Source organism: Taudactylus pleione, unplaced genomic scaffold (assembly GCF_031769625.1).
Source record: "Taudactylus pleione unplaced genomic scaffold, aTauple2 ptg000571l, whole genome shotgun sequence".
Taxonomy (NCBI): Eukaryota; Metazoa; Chordata; class Amphibia; order Anura; family Myobatrachidae; genus Taudactylus; species Taudactylus pleione.
In genome coordinates, this window is record NW_028284973.1 from 7627470 (window position 1) to 7650167 (window position 22698).

General features: G+C 43.6%; 1 protein-coding gene across 1 annotated transcript; it reads left to right on the plus strand.

The window, feature by feature from the left end:
- Nucleotides 1-22303, plus strand: FBXO32 (F-box protein 32). The gene is made up of 9 exons (XM_088453112.1): nucleotides 1-185; nucleotides 7420-7529; nucleotides 8721-8770; nucleotides 9768-9860; nucleotides 14901-14994; nucleotides 15601-15785; nucleotides 16301-16483; nucleotides 17271-17414; nucleotides 18350-22303. Exons 1-9 carry the CDS (start codon nucleotides 73-75, stop codon nucleotides 18437-18439), a joined length of 1062 nt encoding a protein of 353 aa, XP_088309238.1. The 5' UTR covers nucleotides 1-72; the 3' UTR covers nucleotides 18440-22303.
- The last annotated feature ends 395 nt before the right edge of the window (nucleotides 22304-22698 follow it).

Consider the following 22698-nt stretch of genomic DNA (forward strand, 5'->3'; position numbering starts at 1 on the left):
CTGAGAGCAGCAGAGAAACAACATTGCCAGGACTGACAACAGCGCAGCGAGCAGGACAATAGCTCAGAGATCATGCCTTTCCTAGGACAGGACTGGAGATCCCCCGGGCAGAACTGGGTGAAGACTCAGGACGGCTGGAAGAGATTCCTTAAAGAACACAGTAACTTTGTCAGTGACATCAAAAGGTGAGTTCTGCCCCCAGTGATAATAATAATAGTGATATCAGTGACTTCTGTATAATGCACAATGCTAATCATCAAACCTGTTGCTGCCTCCTTATCCCCCATCTGGTAGAGGCTGAGAATAAGGAGCAATATACAAATAACATCAGATTATATATGTATACACTATGAATGCCAGAAGACACTTAGCTCCACAAAACAGTACATTTGTAAGTGCATTCTACCATGCAAGCATTGAGATCCCGATGAATTTACAATCTAAACAGACAATAATCTGTTTTAGTGGCAGCTTTGTTCTGTAACCCCGGGGATTGTCCGCAGTGTCTGACCTGATGTGGCACTGCAGCAGTTGGGGCATCCTGTATCATTGCGCTGCCTAGTTACAGTAATACATGGAAGTGTAACATTATTTTGGATTAAATGCATTTTGAAACGTGAGAGGCAGGTTTTATCTATGGCACCCCAGCAGTTGTGGAACTACAAGTGCCAGATTGCAGTGCATGGTGGAATTTGTGGCTCCCCTGAGTGCCTGGGGGGTGATGCACAGATACTAGCACAGGCTGTGATGCAGCATCTCTGCTATCCTAGGCTGCTTCCTGTGTGAAGCTTTCTAATAAGACGATGTAAACAGAGCCATGGAGCCTTCTGGAGATCCAGTTTCCCTCGGCCTGTGTGACACTGTGATGTGAGCAGCTTGTTGTTGTTGCTGTTAGGAAAGCATGTGATCTGTAATAACCCTAACCTGCCTGTAGGGGGTGCTACTACACTCGTCTCTGGCTGAGGTCCTGGAATATGTCAGGGCTTGCAGAAGATCACGGGCTGGATGGCATTGCCCCAAATTCCTGGCAGCTGCTATTGTACTGCGTGGCTATGCATATTACACTGTATTGGTTATGCCTACTGCAATGTATCATACCGTGTGGCTGTCTATGTATAGTGCATTGTACTGTACATACTGTGTGGCTATCTATGTATAGTGTACTGTATATACTGTGTGGCTATGTATAATGCACTGTATATGCTGTGTCTATACATAGTGTGTGTGTGTGTATATATATATATATATATATATATATATATATATATATATATATATATTGCACTCAGGGCCGGCGTTAGGCAGCGCTGCGCCCAGCGCCATCCTGTGTTGCCGCCCCTTCTTTCCTCCGCTCCCTCCCCCCTGTGCTTAAATATGTCCTATACCACCGAGTGGGTGGTGGGCATTTCCTGCACCCTTCGGAAACAGTAGCTCTTCGGGCGTCTGACCAGCTTGCCTGTGCTTGGAGCCGCTACTGATTGCACTGTATATACTGTGTGCTTATGTTGTATACTGCATTGTACTGTATATACTGTGTCTATACATATCGTGCTATACATTTTGCACTGTATATACTGTGTGCTTATAATGTGTACTGTATATACTGTGTCTATATATATTGTGAGTCTATACATATTGCACTGTATATACTATGTGCTTATGTATCTTGCACTGTATATACTGTGTGGCACAGGTAATTTACAGGATATTGCACTGCATGTACTGTATACTGGCTATGTATAATGTCACCCCCCCCCCCCCCCATCCAACATAAATCTATTAGTAATTATATGTTTGTTTCCATTTCTCAATTGTGCAGCATCACAGAAATATTTTGCAGCTTCATACGTTAAATAGGAATAGATAATATAGTCTGTATTGTACTAATACGAGAGGTGCACACTAATGGTGTTACCAATACCAACTGTTATCTGTCTTTTCCTAGCTATAAGTTATTTGTTTCACTTGAGACTAGAACAAAGAGCTGGAGGGAAAGTGTTTAGTCCTCGTTCTCCTGAGATTCGTGTCTTTCTGGCTGAACAAAGTATTCTATTTATAGAATAAAGTTTCCTTTGTGGCTCCCCCCCCCATTGTATTAGTGATGGATCTCTTGATGGTGTTTGGAAAAGCATAATGTGTCAAAGAATTGCTGAAAATGGCCCCAGGACATTTATAATACAAGAGGTGATTTATTGTAATTAATGTTTACATTGATAATGTGCCCTGGCGTACGGAACAAGCTTTCATTGTCAAGTTGGAGCCCCCAACTGCAGACCCCAACACAATAAATCTACAAATATAGTAACCTTTTTTACTGCAATTTTAATAAAACTGTTTTTAACACTTAATCCAGGCATATTGTGCCTCTGTCCTGTCCTAAAACTGGACATAGGGGTCCCCATGACTGCTTACAGATCTCTGAAAGGTTTATGCCTTTGTCTGATATGGATTATATTAGCCCACATGAACCAGCTATACGCCAGTGTTATAAAGATGAGCACATGGTTGCAGTGCCATATATAGGGCTGAATATTTTTTTTGTACTCTTCTTTTCCATGAAGTTCCTGAAACAGACCGTCAGCTGCTCCTGTGGGACAAACTGCACAGATAATAATAATTCTGAAAAGCCTGTTATTATTTTCATTGTCTGGATATTGCTAAAGCAGAGGTTCTCAGACTCTGTCCCCACACAGGTCACCCAGCAGCTGCACAGGTGTACTCATTACTCACTGACACATTTTAAAAGATCCACAGACTGAGATGATAATTGCACCTGTAATTCTGTGAGGAGACCTGGAAAACATGCACTGTTTGGGGGTCCTGAGGACAGAGTTTGAGAAACTGTGTTAAAGCATTATCGTTATAACCTTACCAGAAACAAATGATCTCTATAATTATTTAGCCTCATCCCCCTCTATTACTGTCAACTGCTTAAATTGTTATACAGGGTGTACAGGTTAATGTTGCTTGCCCCTGGGTGCCAGTCTACAGGTGGCGCTGTCCAGCAGTGGTGATGCTATTTTTTCCCTGGGTGCCAGTCTACAAGTGGCGCTGTCCAGCAGTGGTGGTGCTATCTTTCCCCTGGGTGCCAGCCTACAGGTCGCGCTGTCTGGACTCGATGATTCTACCTCCCCCACTTAGGCTCTGGTCTACAGGTGGCGCTGTCCAGGAATGGAGTGATTCCAAATCCCCACCTCACCCCTTTCCTTGCTTGGGTGCCGGTCTACAGGTGGCACTGTCCAGCAGCTGCGAAAACCCTCTACAAGTTGGCAGAGCTGATTTAAGGGGCTTGTGCTCCTGGTCCCCTACTCTGGAAGGGACACCCTAGGCCCACTGTCTTGCATGCCTGTGCTGGATCAGGTGCACACATGATGCCACATTCATGCAGATCCCCTAAGGCCATGTAACCCTGAGACGTCTATGGTAGGGGATGATTTTACTCTGAAATCTTAAATTCTATAATAACATTTGAGACCTTTAGATTACAGCAAATGAATGAGGAACATTTGTGAAGAGTGGGGCATAGGCATCCTATTATTCCATTCTACCAATGACCATGAGAGTGAACTGGTTGCTATAGGTAACATAACAGTGCGTGTGCATTAGTGTCCATAAATTTCCATTCACTTCTGTATTTATTAGTTGGCTCAGATAATCCACCCCTGGAAAATGCGTATTAAATTATTTACTGGTTGTATTGGTTTTATTTTTTGTTTCTGTTTTTTTTTTCACCTCAGTGTTATCATTACATTTATTTAATGGCCACATATATTATAATTTGTTTATCCATTGTGCACTGCTGTGGGGGCCCTTAGAACAATAGATATAACCTATGGAGACTGATGCTGACGCACATTCTGTTTATCAAACCGTAACAGAAGGTGCCCCCCCCCCCTGCGGTGTGATAGTGTGCCCCTGCCTCCTGGAGCTATATGGGCCTGTTTCTAGTGGAGGGTTAAACCATTTCAACACCAGGGACAGCAGCCTGACCGCACCGCTGAGTTCATGGGCCAGCCTGTACATGCTACGGAAGGTGCACTCTGTGTGGCAGACGTGTATCTCTCACATGTACATCTGCCGCTGCCATATTACTGTTCATTTGCTGGATTACTAAGCTATTGTTGGGCAACATTTTGCATAACAGAGGAACCATTCACCCACGGGGGCAGGCTTTCAGATGTTGGCTCTTTCCGAACGTGGCACAAATACTCCTGACGCCTTATTCCAGCTCTTGAGCAAAGCAAAAACCTGGCACCATTAACATTTCCATGTCCCCTTCACATAATTTAGGCAGCTGCGTGTTTTGTGGCCTTAACCAATTGTGAGCATGTCGGTTCCATAGGCCTAAAACAGAAAGTATCCAGGGGCGGCACTGCAAGAAAATATCTTTTCTAACCATTTTAAGATATACAGATGGCCAATGTTCTTTTTATTATATATATATATATATAATTTTTTTATTATTTATTTATTTTCTATTGTTCGGCAAACATCTGACTAAAGGTTTTCTTTGTTTTTTGTTTTTTACTGACTGCCAGCTTTGTTTTGCTGACGGTTGATCTCATGCCCATAACTCAGTGATGTCACTAGTACCTGGTGAATGTACAGGCAGCATTCTATTGAGTATTTGTTCAAGCCACAAAATAGCTGCTTTTGTTGTCTGTAGGCGGCTGGTACGCGTCGGCTGTAATACGCATTTATGTTTACACTAGAGATATGCGCTGACCCCTGTGTTTTTGGTTTTGGATCTGGATTCATCTTCGTGTTTTGGTTTGGCAAAACCACCCTCAAGGGTTTTGGTTTTGGATGTGGATTTAAAAAAAAAAAAAAAAAGTTAGATGAAGTTTTGAAAAAAACGCTAAAATCATGTAATTTATGCAATCCAAACCCCGAATTTCGGATTTAAAATCCAAACCACGAAAAGATCAGAACCGCGACTCAGATTTACCCGGATTCACGAAGTTTGGGTGTATTCGGATTTCTGGAGAATCGAACCGCACATCTCTAGATTACACATTCTTATATCACCAGTGTGACGGGAGACTTAAATCACTACTCTGTGCTGCTGTGAATATTTTGGTGACTGGATTGGCTTCGTGTAGGCCTAACCCTCTCCCACTTCTAAACTAGTATACACAGGAGTTGGCTGTGTCAGGGGCCTATCTATAATGGGTGTGCGGTGCACACAGGCCTCTGGGTCCAGAGGGGGCCCACACCCTGCACCTACATTTTTAGTGCTTACCTGTCTGAAGTCCCGCATCAGCGGTAGCCTCGCTGCACAAATCACCCGCGTTTTGCGCATGCGCACTAGAAAAATCACAGGGAAACTGGCTGTCATGCCATTTCTCCAGTGACCTGCGCACAGACTAGTACCCAAGGTCTACTGCTGCACTCAGTGCGCTGCTGGCCTCCGGGTAGGGAGGAGGGGGCCTCGGACTGAGCCTGTACAGCTGGTCCCCTCCTCTCTTAATACGCCCCTGGGCCATGTTGAAATATTTATGTAATGCTCTGATTGGCTACGGGTTGTCCTAATGCTACCCGTGTCACCTCCTGCCTGTCCTCGTGTACCCTATTTTGCTGCATAAATGCAATAGGTGCACTGACCATTAAAAAAAAAAAAAAACACCTGTAAAAAGAGGCTCTTGGCTCATGGTGACCTTATAGGATGTTTACAAACCTTCTGCTTGCTGTACTTGCCATATACCATGACAGATGCGGCCCAAATTACTAAGTACAAAATGTAAAATTTAGAGAATCTTCTTTTTTTTTTTTCTTTTTTTAAATTCATTTACAAATAGTTGTAGGATGATCTCTGCCCGTCAAAGAGGAAACTCTAACAAATCCTATAGCAAACCGTATATAAGAATCTTGTATAAAATATATAGGGGCCGATACGGGCTCTCCAATCCATGCACATGTGGGACATGCAGGCGGAGAGACTGGCGAAGTGGTGACAGCACCCTTATCGCTGACAGCCAGCATCGCCGATGAGCTTTTATGCCACTGTCCCCGGCCATATTTTATTGGTACATTGGCACGAGACAAGATTTACGATCGCTGCGGTGGTAGGAAACCTTAGTTATCACCGGCGGTTAGTAAATAGAACCCCCAAAACAGTGTCCCAGTGTACAAATGAGCCAATCCTGGGACGCGACTCAAGCTAGGATCTTGAGGGGCGTAATTGTTAAAGGTTTAAGTAACTTTTAAACCATTTTGTCAAATTCATGTTTACCACTTTGTTTTATCAAGGTTTGGAAAACTGTCCCTATTCCCTATCCCACATACACACCTATTAAATGACCATTGTCCCATAGTTGGCATTCCTAACATAGATACTCCTTTAAACCTCAGCACCTGCCTTATTAATGGTCCTACAAATCTCCTACTTAGGGGCAGCAGATTGTTTCAGAAGTTGGGAACGTTTCCAAGATGTTACTGATACAGAAAGCCGGTGTTCCTGTGTATATATGGTGTATAATGATCTGACATGTTGTGACTTGCCTCAGTGCAGCTACACATTAATTGTTGCCCTTGCTAGAAGTCATTCCGCGCTAGTGAAGCAAAACACCAACACACAAAAATACACCATTGCCACCATTCTGCAGGGAGGTCTCCTAACCATGGAGGGGTCGTTCAATTGTATTTTCATACAACTAGCTGCTAAAATATAGAACTATACTTTTATATCGCCAAATTCATCTCAAAATATGTTTTAAATGCACAAAATATTAAAAACAAAGTGTATTTTTTGTTGTTGTTTGCTAAATGTATTTGAGATGCTGCATTGAAATGTTCTGTTTCTTAATGGTAACTGCCACTGAGAGGCGCTGTTCTAGCGGATTCTGGGGTATCTCCCTGAAAATCAAGTGAAATCCCTACATGTGGGATGTAGTCTGGAAGCCGACTGTCTAAAAGCTGGCCGCCGGCTTCCAGACTCTCTAATCCCGGCGTGGTACTAATGACAGGCGTTAAACTAGGCGCCTGACGTTAACCATACGCCGGAAGACCAACGCCCGGCATACCGAACGAAGGTAAGCCGGGCGCCGAGAGCCGCAGGCGGGGGGGGGGGTGATGGAAGGGTTATGTTTAGGGTTCCCGGGGGAACGCAGGGTTAGGCACCCCCCCCCGGAAGTTTAGGGTTAGGCTAGAGGATGGGGGGGGTTAGGGTTAGGCACCCCCGGGGGGAGGTTAGGGTTAGGCACCCCCGGGGGAGGGGGGGGGGGTTGGGTTAGGCACTGTGGGGGGGATTAGGTTAGCAATACTTACCTTAGGGACAATCGGGATCTTCACCCTTGCCGGGCTGCCGCTGTCGGGATTTGGCGTTGTCTGGATGCGGCCGGTGGTAATTCCTATCATACCCCTACATATTGCGTGTACTTTCAGTTTCATGTTGTATTTCTTATCCTGTACCACTTACAGCTACTGCATCGTGGAGAACAATAAGGAGAATCTCTTCAATAATTTGAATTACGATATCGCTGCAAAGAAGAGAAAGAAGGACTTTCTAAACAACAATGCAAAGACACAATGTAAGTGATATATATTTATATAATATAATTTATTTTATTAATACAAAAACTCCACCCATCTCTTTTTGGGGTCAATCCAATTGCACGCACTGATCCCGTGGGTGCGAGTTGTCGCGGCAATGGCCGCACCTTACAGCAGCCTGGTTTCGCATAGGGCTGAGAGCAAAATTATGCGAGTCTAGGCTCTGGTCAGGCAGCGAAGGGTGCGAGATGCGCTGCCGTTGCCGGCGTTTAAATACCGTAGCAATGGCACATTGCAACCTTCGCAAGTAATTGGATTGAACCCGTTATAGCCAAACTGGGAATATTGTGGTTTTGATCTATTGGTAGCTCAGCCCGACATAGAACTGTATAACAGCTATCAGCCTGCTGTTTAGTGCAACACTGCATATTGGGATTTATTTTTTATTTTTATTTTTTTATCGCAAACTCTGTTTTTAAGACTTCACATTCTACAGAGCCTGGAGGGGAAGAGCTATTCCCTCCTTATCTTGCCATGGTAAGAACGTCTCATTTATAATATGACGGCCGTACATACTATACTTGCCTTGTGCCCAGGTAAATCTTCTGTGCTGCAGTATGCCACTGAGCAGAAATCCGCAATCTATAGCCAGAAATGTAACCCTGGGGTAGATGTATGAAGCAGTGAAAAGAGTGGAGAAGTTGCCCATGGCAACCAATCCGCTTTGTGGTTGCATTTGTCAAATACATTCTATAAAATGATTGGTAGGTTGCCACGGGCAACTTCTCCACTGGCACACTTCTCCACACTTTTTACTGCTTCCTACATCTACCCCCCCCCCCTGCTCCTAATGCGTTCATGTCACACTTGGCAAGCTTGTATACAGTTCTCATTAGTAAATTACATAAAACCATCCACTGTTCCTTGGCGTCTGCTTTACTGGGCTAATGTGACTGGCATAGCCACCCCCACCCCGGTGTATCTTACAATCTGTGTAATGGGTTTTTATGACATGGTAAGGGAATGGAGATCCTTAAATACAGTGGAGGCTGCCGAGTCCGTGTGAGACTATGAAAGGTATCCTAGTGCTGTAATCTGTGCTGTCCGGTTATAATATTTGCATATTAGTTATAATTTCATTGGTGACCGTGAGCTGGTAAAAGACAAACGTGTTGGAAATGTTTCTGTCCGTGTGAAACTATTGCCTCTAACAATTCTTGTCTTTACAGACTGTCACCAGGAAAAGTGGATCTATGTGCACAAGGGAAGCACCAAAGAGGTGAGAACCTTTTGTACAAGGTTACATTTTTGTAAGCAGTCCTGCTAACCAGTAGATCTACCAGTGATGTGCGGTCAGGTGAGGCAGAGCCTCTCCTGTCATACTTGGGTATACTCCACAATTTTGACTATAAGAAAAATGTAAAGAAAATATTATAAATCTTCTTTGTATTATTCTAATAAATTTTATAGTCCAAATGCTGGAGTAAAATGTGTATGGCAGGTGAGGCACTGCCTCCCCTGTCTACCTTTTCTGCATATCCCTGATCATAACACACCAAATTTCCAGCACTATATCCTGCTGCACATTTGTATAATGCCCACATGTACCCTCTGGTTTTTATATGTATGTGTAAATCTGGCTCTGATACTAGCCAGCGCCTCCCCAGCCATTTACCTCACCACACGTCACAGATCTACTATACCATTGTAGCAGTGTTCCTAAGAGTAAGAGGTGCCAAGGTGCAAAGATCCCACATAAGATTTCTTTTGCTAATGAGAGCTCAGACCAAGATGGCTGTTCTGTGAATCTACTGTGTAGTGCAACTCTGACATTGAGCTTTTTACTAACGAGTTCTGCAAATATTGCAGATGGGCTCTTATGCCTAACAACAAATCAAGCTTTTGGTTTGTGTCTACATGCACTGTAAAGATAAAAGCTGATTGGTTGCTATGGACCAGTGCTAATGAATAAGCCCTAGAATGTGTCTGCTCCTGCGTACCAAAGAAAAACTATTTAAGGAGATCCCCCACCTTTAGAGAATCCTAACATTCAGGTAGATTTGTGTATTTTTATTGCTATTGGATACACTAACAGATACTGTAAGATAGTTATGTGCATTAGATACCATTTATATCTATCCAGCAGATTTGTTGACCTACCCACCTAGGCCAATGGCAATGAGCAAGTCTTCCTGGATTTCTTTATAGGAGGAGTTCCCCCTTTTAACTGTACATTCTGTTCATAAAAGTAATCCTAACCCTCTTTACACCCCCAGCGCCATGGCTATTGCACCCTTGGTGAGGCCTTCAACCGCTTGGATTTTTCCACTGCCATCTTGGACTCTCGGAGATTCAACTACGTTGCAAGAGTGAGTATCTATCTAATACAATTTATAGGTCAGGAAAGGCGGATAGGCTTTGTTTTGTTGCTTTCTTTTTATTTATTTTATTTACAGCAAGTACTTTGGTATGTCGTTATGTTTCCTGCACTATAATATTTGGCTATAGCCTGATTTTATTTATTTTTGTGTTCTAAACCACCAGGATATTATCTAGGGGCGCGATAGGGGTCAGTTGAGCATTAGGTGGAGTTGTATGTTACTGTGTTTTTTTTTTTGTTTGTTTGTTTTTTTAGGTCATCCTTTAGACCCCAAGTTTCATATCAGGAATTCTGCCCTGCGGTGTTGTCATTGATTACAGTATAATGGACACTTTAAAATACCCAGGGGCAGATTTATCAACCATAATAAAATTCCCCCTGTAACTGTAATTTTTTTCCTTAATGATGCATATTGCTGCAAATTTCTCTTACCGGGACAGTAGCTCCTATAAGACCCATCCTGGCAAAGAGTAAATCGTACATTGATAGCTTACATGGAATGGGTTTGGAGCCATATTGCCTTCTGTGCATGTGCTGCTATCTGGTGAAGGGGTACCAGCCAGCCTATAAATCCGTCGTCCGTCGGGCACAAGGTCTGAAAATCTATTTTTTTTTTTTTTTTTTTTTTTTTAGAGCTTGGCATATAGCCAATTTTTGCAGTACCCATATCAAGCACTGGGTACTACTTTTGCAACTAAAATAGAGGGAGCTGCAGTACATTGATGGGTAGTTTGCCCCATTGCTTATATATTATATTGTAGCAATCCTGAGAAAATGGCTGTTATGAGGATTAACCACAAAAATACCTTTAATAAATAGGCCTCCTAATGCCTGTTCTAGCAGCGGTTGCCAGTGAGTCCTGATCACAGGACAGGAACGAAAGCTCTCTTGCTCTGGCACTTTTCTCCATAATATTTACCTTGGTCTTGGTTGGCAAGCCAGAATAAAATGTAATTTGCAGCTGCCGTTTTGCCATCCTGGCAGCATCTGTGTAATCACACAGGACAACCAGACGCTTTTTGTATTCATTTCAAACCAAGAATACCGTACATTGCTGGCAGCCCTGCTAACATGAGCTGTAATCCGCGCTGCATGGCAGCGATGTGTCCCATTAACTATATCCTGATGGGATACTCCAGGCCGCGTTTCTTCTCTTGCGCTGTCCTCTATTCGCAGCCTTGCTGAACGCATCCCTTGAGAGCAAAGTCCTCTTGAGAAATCTGTAAGGAACTTGTGCTAACCAAGATGATCTTCCCCCTAAAGAATGTTCAGCCCGGGAGGGAAGGGGGGGGAAATCTGTCTTCCAACGTCCTAATAATACGAACATCAGATGGAGTACATGAGGATTATTTACAAGTTGCCCGGTTAGTGCACATGTACACTTTACTAGTAAATTACCTCCTAGATGTACCAATAATTTAAATCGCACAGTGGGATCGTAAGCTTTTCTGTGGTTTATAAATTATTACTTTTATTGGCTGGGAAGGAAACTTTTTTTTTTTTTTTTTTTATTGTACTTTGCAACCTGTGCTGCGAACTGTTGGTGCACAGTACTGTCTGCAAATCAGAAGGAAGCATCTATACTGGAAGAAAGCATTCCTGAGTAGCGCTTGTTCTGAATGTCAACATGGTCTTTGGCTTTCGAGAAAACAATGAAATTTACAAATGTCGACATGATCAAAATGTCGACTTTTTGCATATTTTAACCTGACCCTAAACCTAAAAATAAAACATTCTGGTGTTGACCATTTAAATGTCAACATTAGGAACATAGGCCCTGATTCAGACCCACTCGCAAGCGGCTGTCCGCTCGCAAGTGGGTCGATGGTCTGCACTGAGCATGCGCACGATGGAGGGAGCTCCGTCGTGCGCATGCGCCAGACGCGATGAGCGAAGGAAAGTCCTTCGCTCGTTGTGTCTGATCAAAGGGGGCGTGCTGTCGATGTTGATTGACAGCACGCCCCCTTTGGTGGGCGTGCCGGGGGCGTGCCTCCCTGATGGGGGCGTTCCCACGGGAACGCCTCCCGTCAGAAGCCGGCCCACTGACATCACTAGTGATGTCAGTGGGAGTGATTTTGGCTCTGATAGAGCCAAAATCACTCCGGGGCTTGCGGTTGAAAACCTCAACCGCAGGCTCTGGCTCGCAGTTTCGATGGTCGCGATGGTCACGACCATCGCGGCCATTAAAACTGCACGCTCGTATAGGCTGTGGGTGGTGACCTACAGCTATACGAGCGTCCAGGAGGACGCTCCATTTTTATGGAGGGCGGCCCTCATTCAGAGCGTGCGCTCTGCTCAGAGCGTACGGCTCTGAATGAGGGCCATAGACACTTGTAAATGTTGACACTTTACATGTCGACCTAACGTCCATGTCAAGACAAGATTCAGAACCTATCGACTTTCTGGATACCGCCAAAGTGCACATGTACCACTGAGGATGGAGCGCTGGAGTGCAATGCTGCCGTGTGGCTGGCTCATCCAGTGTATGTGACATATAAACGCCGGGTTACGCTAACTCTGGTACATTATTATGGACATGTTATAGAGTCTATGAAGCCTAAGTGACTCAGAGTGGAGGGAAGGATCCTCTCTGCTCCACGTGGCACATGAGTGCAATCCAAGGTGAATCAGCCGTGGTGATGTCATCCTCACATGGGCCACTTTATATTGCAATAACCTGGAATAAGGAGGACTAAGCCTTCTTGTCCGTCTTGCTTTTATATACAGAACTTTTGTTCCATGAAAGGAATTTATCTGCTATTAGTGGGAAGAAAGTCAATGTGCCTGCAGACCATGAAGAATGCAGAATAAAAGAATATTCACCTTTAAAAAAACAAAACCCAGCTATTTAATATGCTGTCTACACTGGATGCAAATGAGGCCGCTCTCAAAAACGGCCTGCGAGGCCTTTGGACGCAAATGAGTTACACTGGCCGTGCAGGGTCTGCTCTCCCTGTTTCCATGTGGCTTACTTGTAGATTGCAAATTGGACATGGGGTCATCACATGGGGACCTATGAGTAAGGCCAGCATGTGACCGACCCAACATACAGAGATCAGTCATCTGCCTGCAGGATTGTCAGGGTCCCCAAAAAGGCCCCTCCGAGCTGTTTCCCAGGATGCCCTCTTGTCTTCGGGGGACCATCGGCTGACTGCTGGGAATGACTTGACTGTGGTGGCATTGCAACGTTTGAGCCCAGTCGTAGTCCCGTAAGGAGAGATAGTGGGCTGTGGATACCCCAATATTTCTATTAGGTTTCACTTGATAACAATCCGATCGCAACAGCCCTCTTGTGCCTACGTTCGGCGTAATGCATGCGCCTCTTGAGTTTTTAAAGTTTCGCGCAGTAGAAATAAATCGCTCAACTACGTGAAAATCTGCATTGCATGCTGCGCTGAATCAGGCCCTTTATTTCAGCTATAAGGCATAGTAAGTGAGGATGCTGGATCCCCCTCTCCTCCATCCATGGCACTTGGGGAAAACATCTGGTGTCTGTGAATGTTTGCAAACCTCCTGGAGCACTTGGCTTGCCAGACTAATGGCAGGTGATGCAATGTAGCTGAGCTGATCAATACACTCCTGGCCATGAGAACTTGTACATGATCCACATCATTAATCTGTACGCCAACAGGAATCCATCAACATTTCCCCAAGTTCACTTGCTTGAATAAATCACCGGCTATTCCAAAATCTAATCAAACCCTGGACGTATTCTGCACATAACTGTTTTGTTGTAGCAAGGTGTCAGATTTTTATTTTATTTATTTTTTATTTTTTTCCATTGAAATATAATTACTTACATGTTTATGTAAAATAGTAACTGGCAGATCATGCGTGTATTGTGATGAGAAATGTATAATACAGACTCTCAAGTTCCGTCCGTTTCAAAGTGTTTTTTTTTTTTTTTTTCACTCAAACGTTTTTTGAGTTACATATTTTATCTTTTTATTTTGCACATTTAAGTGCTGTTTCTCGGGCCACGTCGGCAATAAGGGTACATATCCCTTCCCCAGCCCCCCCCCAAAAAATAAAAAACTGCAATCCCGTCATATGGGCATTTAATGAAATAACCTTATAACCATTTTGTGCAATTAGTCGCCCTATTGAAATATCCGCCAGACTTTTATTCCTTAGCCCATGTATTGAATCTACAGACTGCATTTGCAAAGTGGGGACATCTAAGTGGGGCATCTGTGCGGAACCTATTTAGTTTTGTGATCTATATCTTGCTACGTTGTAAAGCGCACCGCAATATGCCGGCGCGGTGTAGAGAAACATGAATAGATGATATTACATGGCTTAAGACTTTGAACGGCGCATTGCTCAGAGTCTTGTCAATCGATTATACAACAGGTGGCTGCGTTCTGCAGCTCCAGTCACATGATCTAGATTAACCGGTCGCTGACAACCTGTAACTTGAATCCCTGCAGGAATGTGACTGCCTGTGTGATTGCGGAGTCACTGCAGGGAACATGACTAAGTTTGTCATTTATAATCCTGGGTGGCCTATTTCAAATACATAAGCTGTTACGTTTTCCTTCTGGGGCTTGTTAGATCAGGAAACGCATATGCTGAACTATGGCTCTTTGCAGTCCATTGGCAGACCCAACCTTAAGGTGCTGAGTAGCAGGAGAGAGAGCTGGTGATTATACACAGCTGACCTTGGTGTCCTCCTTCTGTTTGAGGCCCCCTGGTGGGTGCACTTGTGCTGGCTCGTGCGGTGGAATGGAAGGTGATTACCCTCTGAGTCACGATGCTCTGATGTTTGGGACAAGTCCCGTGTCGGGCCGGAGGGTGAGTGATGGGCGCAGGTGTGACCACAGAGGACGGAGCTGCCAGTTGGTCAATAAAGAAACCATTTCCCATGTGACACAACATTGCGTCCACTCGCTCAGCTGTTATCTCTGCTCTCCCGGGCCGGTGTGCATTAAATAATAAAATAATTTGCAGCAGTACAGGGTGCATTTGTGCTCGCTGCTGGTTACCGCATTTCCCAATAAATTCTTTAATTGCAATGTTCTCTCCTCAGCTCCTGGAACTGATCGCGAAGTCCCAGCTCACGTCTCTAAGCGGCATCGCCCAGAAAAATTACATGAACATATTGGAAAAGGTTGTTCAGAAAGGTACATCATCTGCCGTCTTCCCTCCCTGTTACCCCCTGGATGTGGATATTTTTCTGCACCAATGTTTTGTGTTTAGGATGTTTTTTGGTCGTGGGGATTCAAAGGCCCAAAATTTGGGTTAAAACAAAATTGAACTTGGATTATAAATAAACAGTCACCTTAAACGATTTAGATGTTCTTGTGCTGCCAGGAATAATACGGCTCTGGCTCAGTGTCCACGTTTTGTAAGGGGGGGTGAATGGACAAGTGAAGAGACATGTAGGACATTGTGTAACTCTGGCCTACAGCAACACTCTCCAAGGTGTGACCTTCCTATACCGTTTCTCTTAAGACAGAATATCCCTTCTTATATTGGGGCAATTCCCCTTTCATCTCTATATATAAAGCAACTTGCATGTAATATTTAAACTGTTCCAGCTGCCTGCCCACTCATTTGTAGCTAGTGACCTCATCGAGCCATCAGGCAATGTGCCTCCTACCTCGTTGATGTCACCTGTTCCTAGCGCGTTAGTGGACTGTGCTCTCATTTGGCTGCATGCGAGACAGGTACAGTTCGTGTTAGCGAGTGCTATAACCCAGGGTCTGTTTTACTTTCTGTCCTCGCAGTCCTTGAAGATCAGCAGAACATTCGTCTGATCAAGGAATTGCTGCAGACCCTGTATTCGTCCCTGTGTACACTGGTCCAAGGGGTGGGAAAGTCTGTCCTGGTGGGGAACATTAACTTCTGGGTTTACCGAATGGAGACCATTGTCGACTGGCAGCAGCAGCTGAACAACATCCAGATCACCAGGGTAAGATGCAACCCCGTCAGATCCAAAGTGTGTGTGTGTGTGTGTGTGTGTGTTGCTAGATCTTTATTATTATTTTTTTGCCTGTACTCTATATAGTTAGAAGATACATATTATTAATATATCAATGTTTTATAGTTAGCAATATCTTGTGTGTGTCTGTCCCAACTTTAAAAGCAACATAAAGCTGGGTACACACTGGCAGATATATTGGAGCATTGTGCTGTGTGTGTACTTGCAGCAACAGCCGTGGAGAGGGGAGTGCGACACGCCCCCGGCCAGCAGGACCCGCCCCCTCCAACACACAGAACACAGATGATGGTTGTACAGTGTGTAGAAACAACCGTCATCTGCAGATATCTGTTTAGTGTGTACCCAGCATAAAGCAAATCCTGCACTGCTCTTATTGTGGTGCTTTAATTGTATTATGCTGGAAATCTGAAAAATGGTCTCCAGTCTCATTGTGTGCACCTCTCTGAATTCCCCTGAGCTCAACGCGTTGTGTCTTCTATCTTTAGCCCGCTGTTAAGGGAACAACCTTAACGGATCTGCCCTTGTGTCTGCAACTGAACATTATGCAGAGGTTAGCAGATGGGAGGGACATCGTGTGCTTGGGCCAAGTGTCCTCGGATTTGCAGGTCCTCAGCGAAGACCGTCTGCTGTGGAAAGAACTCTGTCACTATCACTTTACAGAACGTCAGGTAACCGTACACCCCGGGTGCACGAGAAAACATTGTCTGCTTTTCACAGCATTCCTCTAGCTCTTACAAAGGGTCTGTATTCTTTCTGCAGCCCATTGTGAGGGCTCCTCTGTACACTGTGTTCTCATTAGTGCTCCATCAGGCAGTGTCTTAAAACTTAAAAAGTTCATGCTGTGTTCGCCATAAATGCTCATCCTGGGATGGCTTCCAAAAACTGATGATTTGAGAGGTTGCAAACTGCTGAGGTGCAAAAACAGGCCCACACCAAATTAGAGGCGTTTTCTGAAAATCTACTATGTGGAAACATTTTAGGGGTAAATTTAAAAAAGATCAATTTCAATCGATTAAAAAAAATATATATTATGGTTCAGGGGCTAAATCACACATTTACTAACAGACTTTTTTTTTTTTTTTTTTTTAAATATCAATTTTTTTTTTTTTCTCCCACAGTCTTGCTAAACATTACGGATGTGTGTAAAGTAAGACTGCGTGTGTAATCGAAGCCGCGATCGCAGTTGCAATCCGTAATGAATAGGGTCCTTTGTCTATTTCTGCTTTGACATATATATTTTATTATATACTTCACCCTCCAATTCCTGCCCTCTAGTGGCAGGGCCAGTTTCCGATCTGAACTGAAAGGCCACCTTTTAAAAGAATGACCCTTGGCCCATGTTGGTCTTGGTTTTTCTGGGCACAATAACTATATAATTACAAAGTGAATAGAGGCTGCAGTTGTCAAATAACTTCTACATGAAATAGTTTATTTATTTTGCTGTCTAATTTTTAGATTCGCAAAAGGCTTATCCTGTCCGATAAGGGGCAGCTGGACTGGAAGAAAATGTATTTCAAACTGATTCGCTGTTACCCCAGAAGAGAACAGTACGGAGATACATTACAGTTCTGCCGACATTGTCACATTTTGTCCTGGAAGGTGAGAAGCGAATTGTACCTGTGGGTCTATACTGTGTCCATGGGCATAAGATTTTGTTTGTTTGGTATGGGATGCCGGTGCTCTGGATCCCGACAGAGTTGGGATTCCGACAGCTGTTGTTCGGTATCCTAACCCTACCTCCCTAGTGCCTAAACCTAACCTCCCCCTGCACCCTGAACATAATCCTCCCCCCCCCCCTTAGTGCCCAACACTCCCCCCTAACCCCAGTGCTCAACGTCGGGATTCTGACACCAGCATTCTAATCGCCAGCATCCTGACTATCGGGATTGTGACCGGATCCCAATCTTAAAACAAGGATAGTAATATGTCTTTATAATCCAAAATTACCCCACACTTTATTTTTTTATGCATATGAGCCATTTAAATTAGATTTCTGGTAACTGTAGGTACTGTTTCTGCTGCCTTCTAGGTTACAAACCTATGCTTCCCTTTTACCTATGTACTTGTGAGCTTACATGTGAGTTTGAAAGGGGCAGTGACGGAAATTCTTACCTGTCCTCACTTCCTGATCCCATTCATAGTCCTTCCAATACAATGTGGCAGGCAGTCAGGACTAACTAATGGATGCTATGGGGAATTTTACTGTGGTATTTGTTATTTTGTTGAAACCGTGTTACTGCACTCAAAATGCAACATTTGAAATGATCATCTTTGGAATGTAATGAAGTGTTGCAGCCTTGCTCCATCATAGGCAGCTTAATAACTGGTAATATCTTCTGGGACAGTGTATTAATGGTGGCATAATGGAACGTTACCCCCTTGTATAAATAAACACAATTGAAATTTTCTTTCAGTAGCAAGAGTGACACCTGCTGGCTATAAAAGTTATTGCCAACACAACACTGCTTATGCTTTATTTATTTTTTCCCTCCCTGGTCTCTTACCAAAGCCTAACCCTTGAATTCTCGCCCTAGGGCACGGAGCACCCCTGCACAGCCAACAATCCAGAGAGTTGCCTGACCTCTCTATCCCCACAAGACTTCATCAATTTGTTCCGGTTCTGAACCTGCTACATTAACTCCATGGGCTGAATGGGACACTTTCGTGGCTGAACGCAACCTGTAAATATTGTATATTTCTCAAATGACTATTAGCCACTGCTATCAGCTTGTGGAAATGGCAGGGTTGACCGTGGCAATTGCTCACGTAATACCATTTTACGAGACAACTTGAACAAAGATCGTGCTTCTGAATACATTGACCTAGGTCGAAAATGTAGGAAGAGGTCGGGGGACAGTGAATTCAGCGGTTCTGCCTCCGAGAAGCTGTATTGGAGAGGATATTTTTTACAAGAACGGCTTGAATGAATTTGGGCCCACGTGAATGTCACACGTCTATCTTAATACATCAGTATCTTAAATGGAAACTTCTGGAGGTGGTCCGCTTCTGTTTGTTATTATTACCGTAAAACTGCTCTGTTCTCAGCACTACATCCTTCGAACTTCTAATGCACTACCCGTCTCGCTACCTCTTTAATAAGGCCTTCACTTTATACCAACAAACGTTGCCCATTTCCTCGACCTATGAAGCACCGACCAGTCCGGTGTGATAGATGAAATAGTTTCGGGCCAGGCAATGTGGCAGGAGAAACATTTCAGCAAACTGCGATCTCTCAATATCAGAAAACACATATGATCCTGAAAGTGAAGTTGTTTTTGGATGTGTTACATTGTGTAATCTATATGTTTTTATATTTTTTTTTGTATGTGTAGCTGTTTTCTGTTCTCGCATTGTTTATTGAGCTTTGGTTTGGGAGTGGACTGTTTTATATAGAGTTTTAGCAGTAAAACATTTCCACCGTGTCTTAACCTATATATAGGGGATGCTGTGTTTCCCCTGTTACAGAGCACTTTCACCACAAACATTATGTACATGTTCACACCAATGCACTTTTTATATATGATTGTTGTAGATTAGTAGACAGGTTACCGGCAGATTTCTGTACATTTGGAGATATAGCGGAGTTTAAGCTGCTGTTTGTAGACTGCGCTTGTCACGTATCACGTGGGTCTGGTATCGATGACTCTGCTCCATTTAAAGACACAACATTTATACCACTTGTGTTGATCTAGGGATAGTTGAATGACTCTCGTACATCTTGGAAATAAAGGGAGGATAATGTGTACTACAAACTTGACAGATCTCTTCCATAACTGTTTTGCAATCAAAATGAATTTTTGGAAAGGGAATGGGGGATCCCTGTCCCCCTTCTCTTTTATAAAGGGTTTATAACACTCAGACAACCTATCTTGTATTTTTTTTTTTTTTTAAATACAATATGCCCCAAAACACAAAAAAAGAAGCACTTATTGATAGGTTTAACCCTTAAACTATTGCTAGACAAGCTGTGGCTCGCCAGCTGCTGTGGAACTATAAATCCCAGCTCTTCCTGCCAGCTGTGATTGCAGCCTGGTAGAAGAATGTAATTACACAACTGCATATTTGCTTACATTTCCACTGGTTACTTCTTCAGGGCTTAAAGTAACCAATATATTAAATATTAGTGGGTAGATTTTTTTTTTTTTTTACATTTGGAATGTATGATCAAGTCAGCATATTAAATGTAGTCATAATACAATTTTATGAAAGTGTTTTAGCAGTAATGGACACCCCCTACTGTTTCTTCCTCTTCTGACTAGGATTGTGGCGCAAAAATGTGACATCATAGCCCAGCGCCACATTCACCTGACATAGAGCAGGTGTCAGCAGACACCCCCTCTATCTCTTCACATGTAAAAAACTGTTGGCTCCATTTGGGAGGCGCCATGGGTCAATTGAATGTCTGTCATCTAGTGGGGGTTTTTTTGGCCCCCCACCCCTAGCAATTGATTACCTAGGCCAGGTGTCTTCAACCATGGAACTACACATCCCAGAATGCACTGCCATAGTTTTAGCATGCTGTTATATAAAAAAAGGCGGCAGTGTATGCTGGGATGTGTAGTTCCACAGCAGCTGGAGGGCCAAGGTTGAAGACCCCTGACCTAGGCCATCTAATGGCAATATCCCACCTTTTGTACACTGTAAAGGCAGCCATTTTGCAAGCGGGATCAATATTCATGAGACAGTAGCCCATCATCATGGAGGCATGAGCCACAAAGTGCAGCCCATCTGTTCACTGGTTTCTAGTGAATGGCTCGGCTGCTTTCTCTTGAAAATCAAGTCAAACCTGGTTTGATCTAGACCAGTGTTTCTTACCTGCAAAGTCATAATGGTCAGCAGTGCCAATCGGGCTGGTCTGTGTGCCCAGGAACTGGCGACGGCTCCCGTATGTGAACAATTGCACATAGAAACGACACTCTGAGCTCTAACCGTAGAGATTGGATTCTGGAGGACAGTTGCTTCAGCAATACACAAGTTAGGCTATTACAGTAATATACAATATTCCACAACTTTTTTTTTCTCCTTGTAAATACAGCATTCTATATATTGACTTGTTCTGAGTGTTTATAATCTATGTTTTTTTTTACTTATTTTAAAATGTTGCTACACTACATTTACTATGGTACAGTAACGGCAATAATGTGATGGTATTTAGATTTATATTTGTATTTTTCTTTGTCTGTGCTTTAAAAGGACCTTTTACCAGAAATGGCTCGAATTACTAGCGTCTGTATAGGACTGACCTGACGAGATGAAATATTGACCTGACGTCGCACTTTATCCTGAGGGCTCATTCACACCCATGCGCTGGGGAAATAGGTGAAAACACATGATCACTAACATGCACTTTAGCGGTGTGTTTTGCATGCTCTGTGCTATTTCCAATACAAGCCAGGTGACTGTCCATAAACCGGAACTCATGAGACCTAACTTGTGTTGCGGTCTAAAGTTTTTTTCTTTAGTACCCAATGGTGGGAACGGCGCCATTGATTATTTTTTCTACAAATTTTAATTGGCTGTTTACGCGTTTTATTACGTGTTTTACAAGCCAGTCAGCTCACAGATCAGTACATTTTATTTTATTATCAGTTTCAATTTTGTTTTAGCGAACCTAAAGCATAACTTGCACTTTTAAGTGAAAAATTACACTTTTTGACAGTATTTCCGAAGATCTGCCTAAATATTAAGTTGCTGGGTTTTGTTTTATGTTGTCTGAATATTTTGTGTAATGTTTATATGTATAATATATTTTTTTTTATGTGTTGAAATTGCCATTGGATCTAGGTAAAGCTTTAGGGTGCAGCAGGTGAAGTCACTTGCAAATATTTGAATACTGTACCATGTATACATCCATGGAGGCTAAGCCATGCATTTGCACATCTGAGTGGATATGTACATGTTGGCAAGTGAAAGGACTTTAGATCTGATTTAGTTATACTATATTGCACAGTCGCAGGGTAGCTCCTGTGCAGTACCGTACAATTAATATGCTGATGGAGCAGGAGACGTCTGGCGACATTGCAGATCCTAAGACGCAGTATTGCATCACCTGTGAGAGACCATCATCCATCTGAGTGACCCTGAGGTTACAGAGATTGCCCCTCTCAGCTCCGTAGCCGAGGCCAGGAAGTCTACAGCGGAAGACGCAGACCCTGGCCTCCGCACTCCCAGTAAATGAGACGCCCACGTTTTCCGGAACATAGGCTTGCTCTTTCCACACCGCGCCCACAAACGGCCGCAGCATGTCAAAAAGGCTTAGGCTCTGGGGGCACAGCGAGCACGTCCTGTGCAGGTGCCCCACTATCGGAGTTGTACACAAACCTTCATTTTTTATGTGTTTGTTTTCTCACATTTTTAGTAAGTTGCCGATGGCTGTCTGGTGGGACTGCTGTGTAGTGATAATGATGAGAAGGACCATAAAACTGTAACTCACCATGACCTGTGAACTTTTTACTGTATGCAATAAAACGTGGCAATATGATAGTCAATCGGTCCTTTGCGTTCTTTTGTACCGCGGTGCGTTTAATACTGCATTCATTGTCCTGTGTGTTAATTAGAATTTTTTAAAAAATATTTATTTAGACCGTTTCATCAGTTATAAACTTACATAGGAGATCAGTCTGAGTCAGACGCAATCGTGCCCACATTTGCACCTGGCTGCGGCAGTCTGCTCTAGGGATGGATATCTGAAGCCGATGTTTAGCAACCATCGATGTTCCCGATTCGATTGAAGTACTTTTTTCCATTGAATACCGGAAATTCGATGGTTGCCAGCCATCGGATGCAGTTTCCAATGGCTGGCTGTGGATGGGGAGTGTACACCTCTGCTCTGCATAGCACACTTTCCCACAGGTCCCGCCCCTTTTCGGGCGGTACTACAACC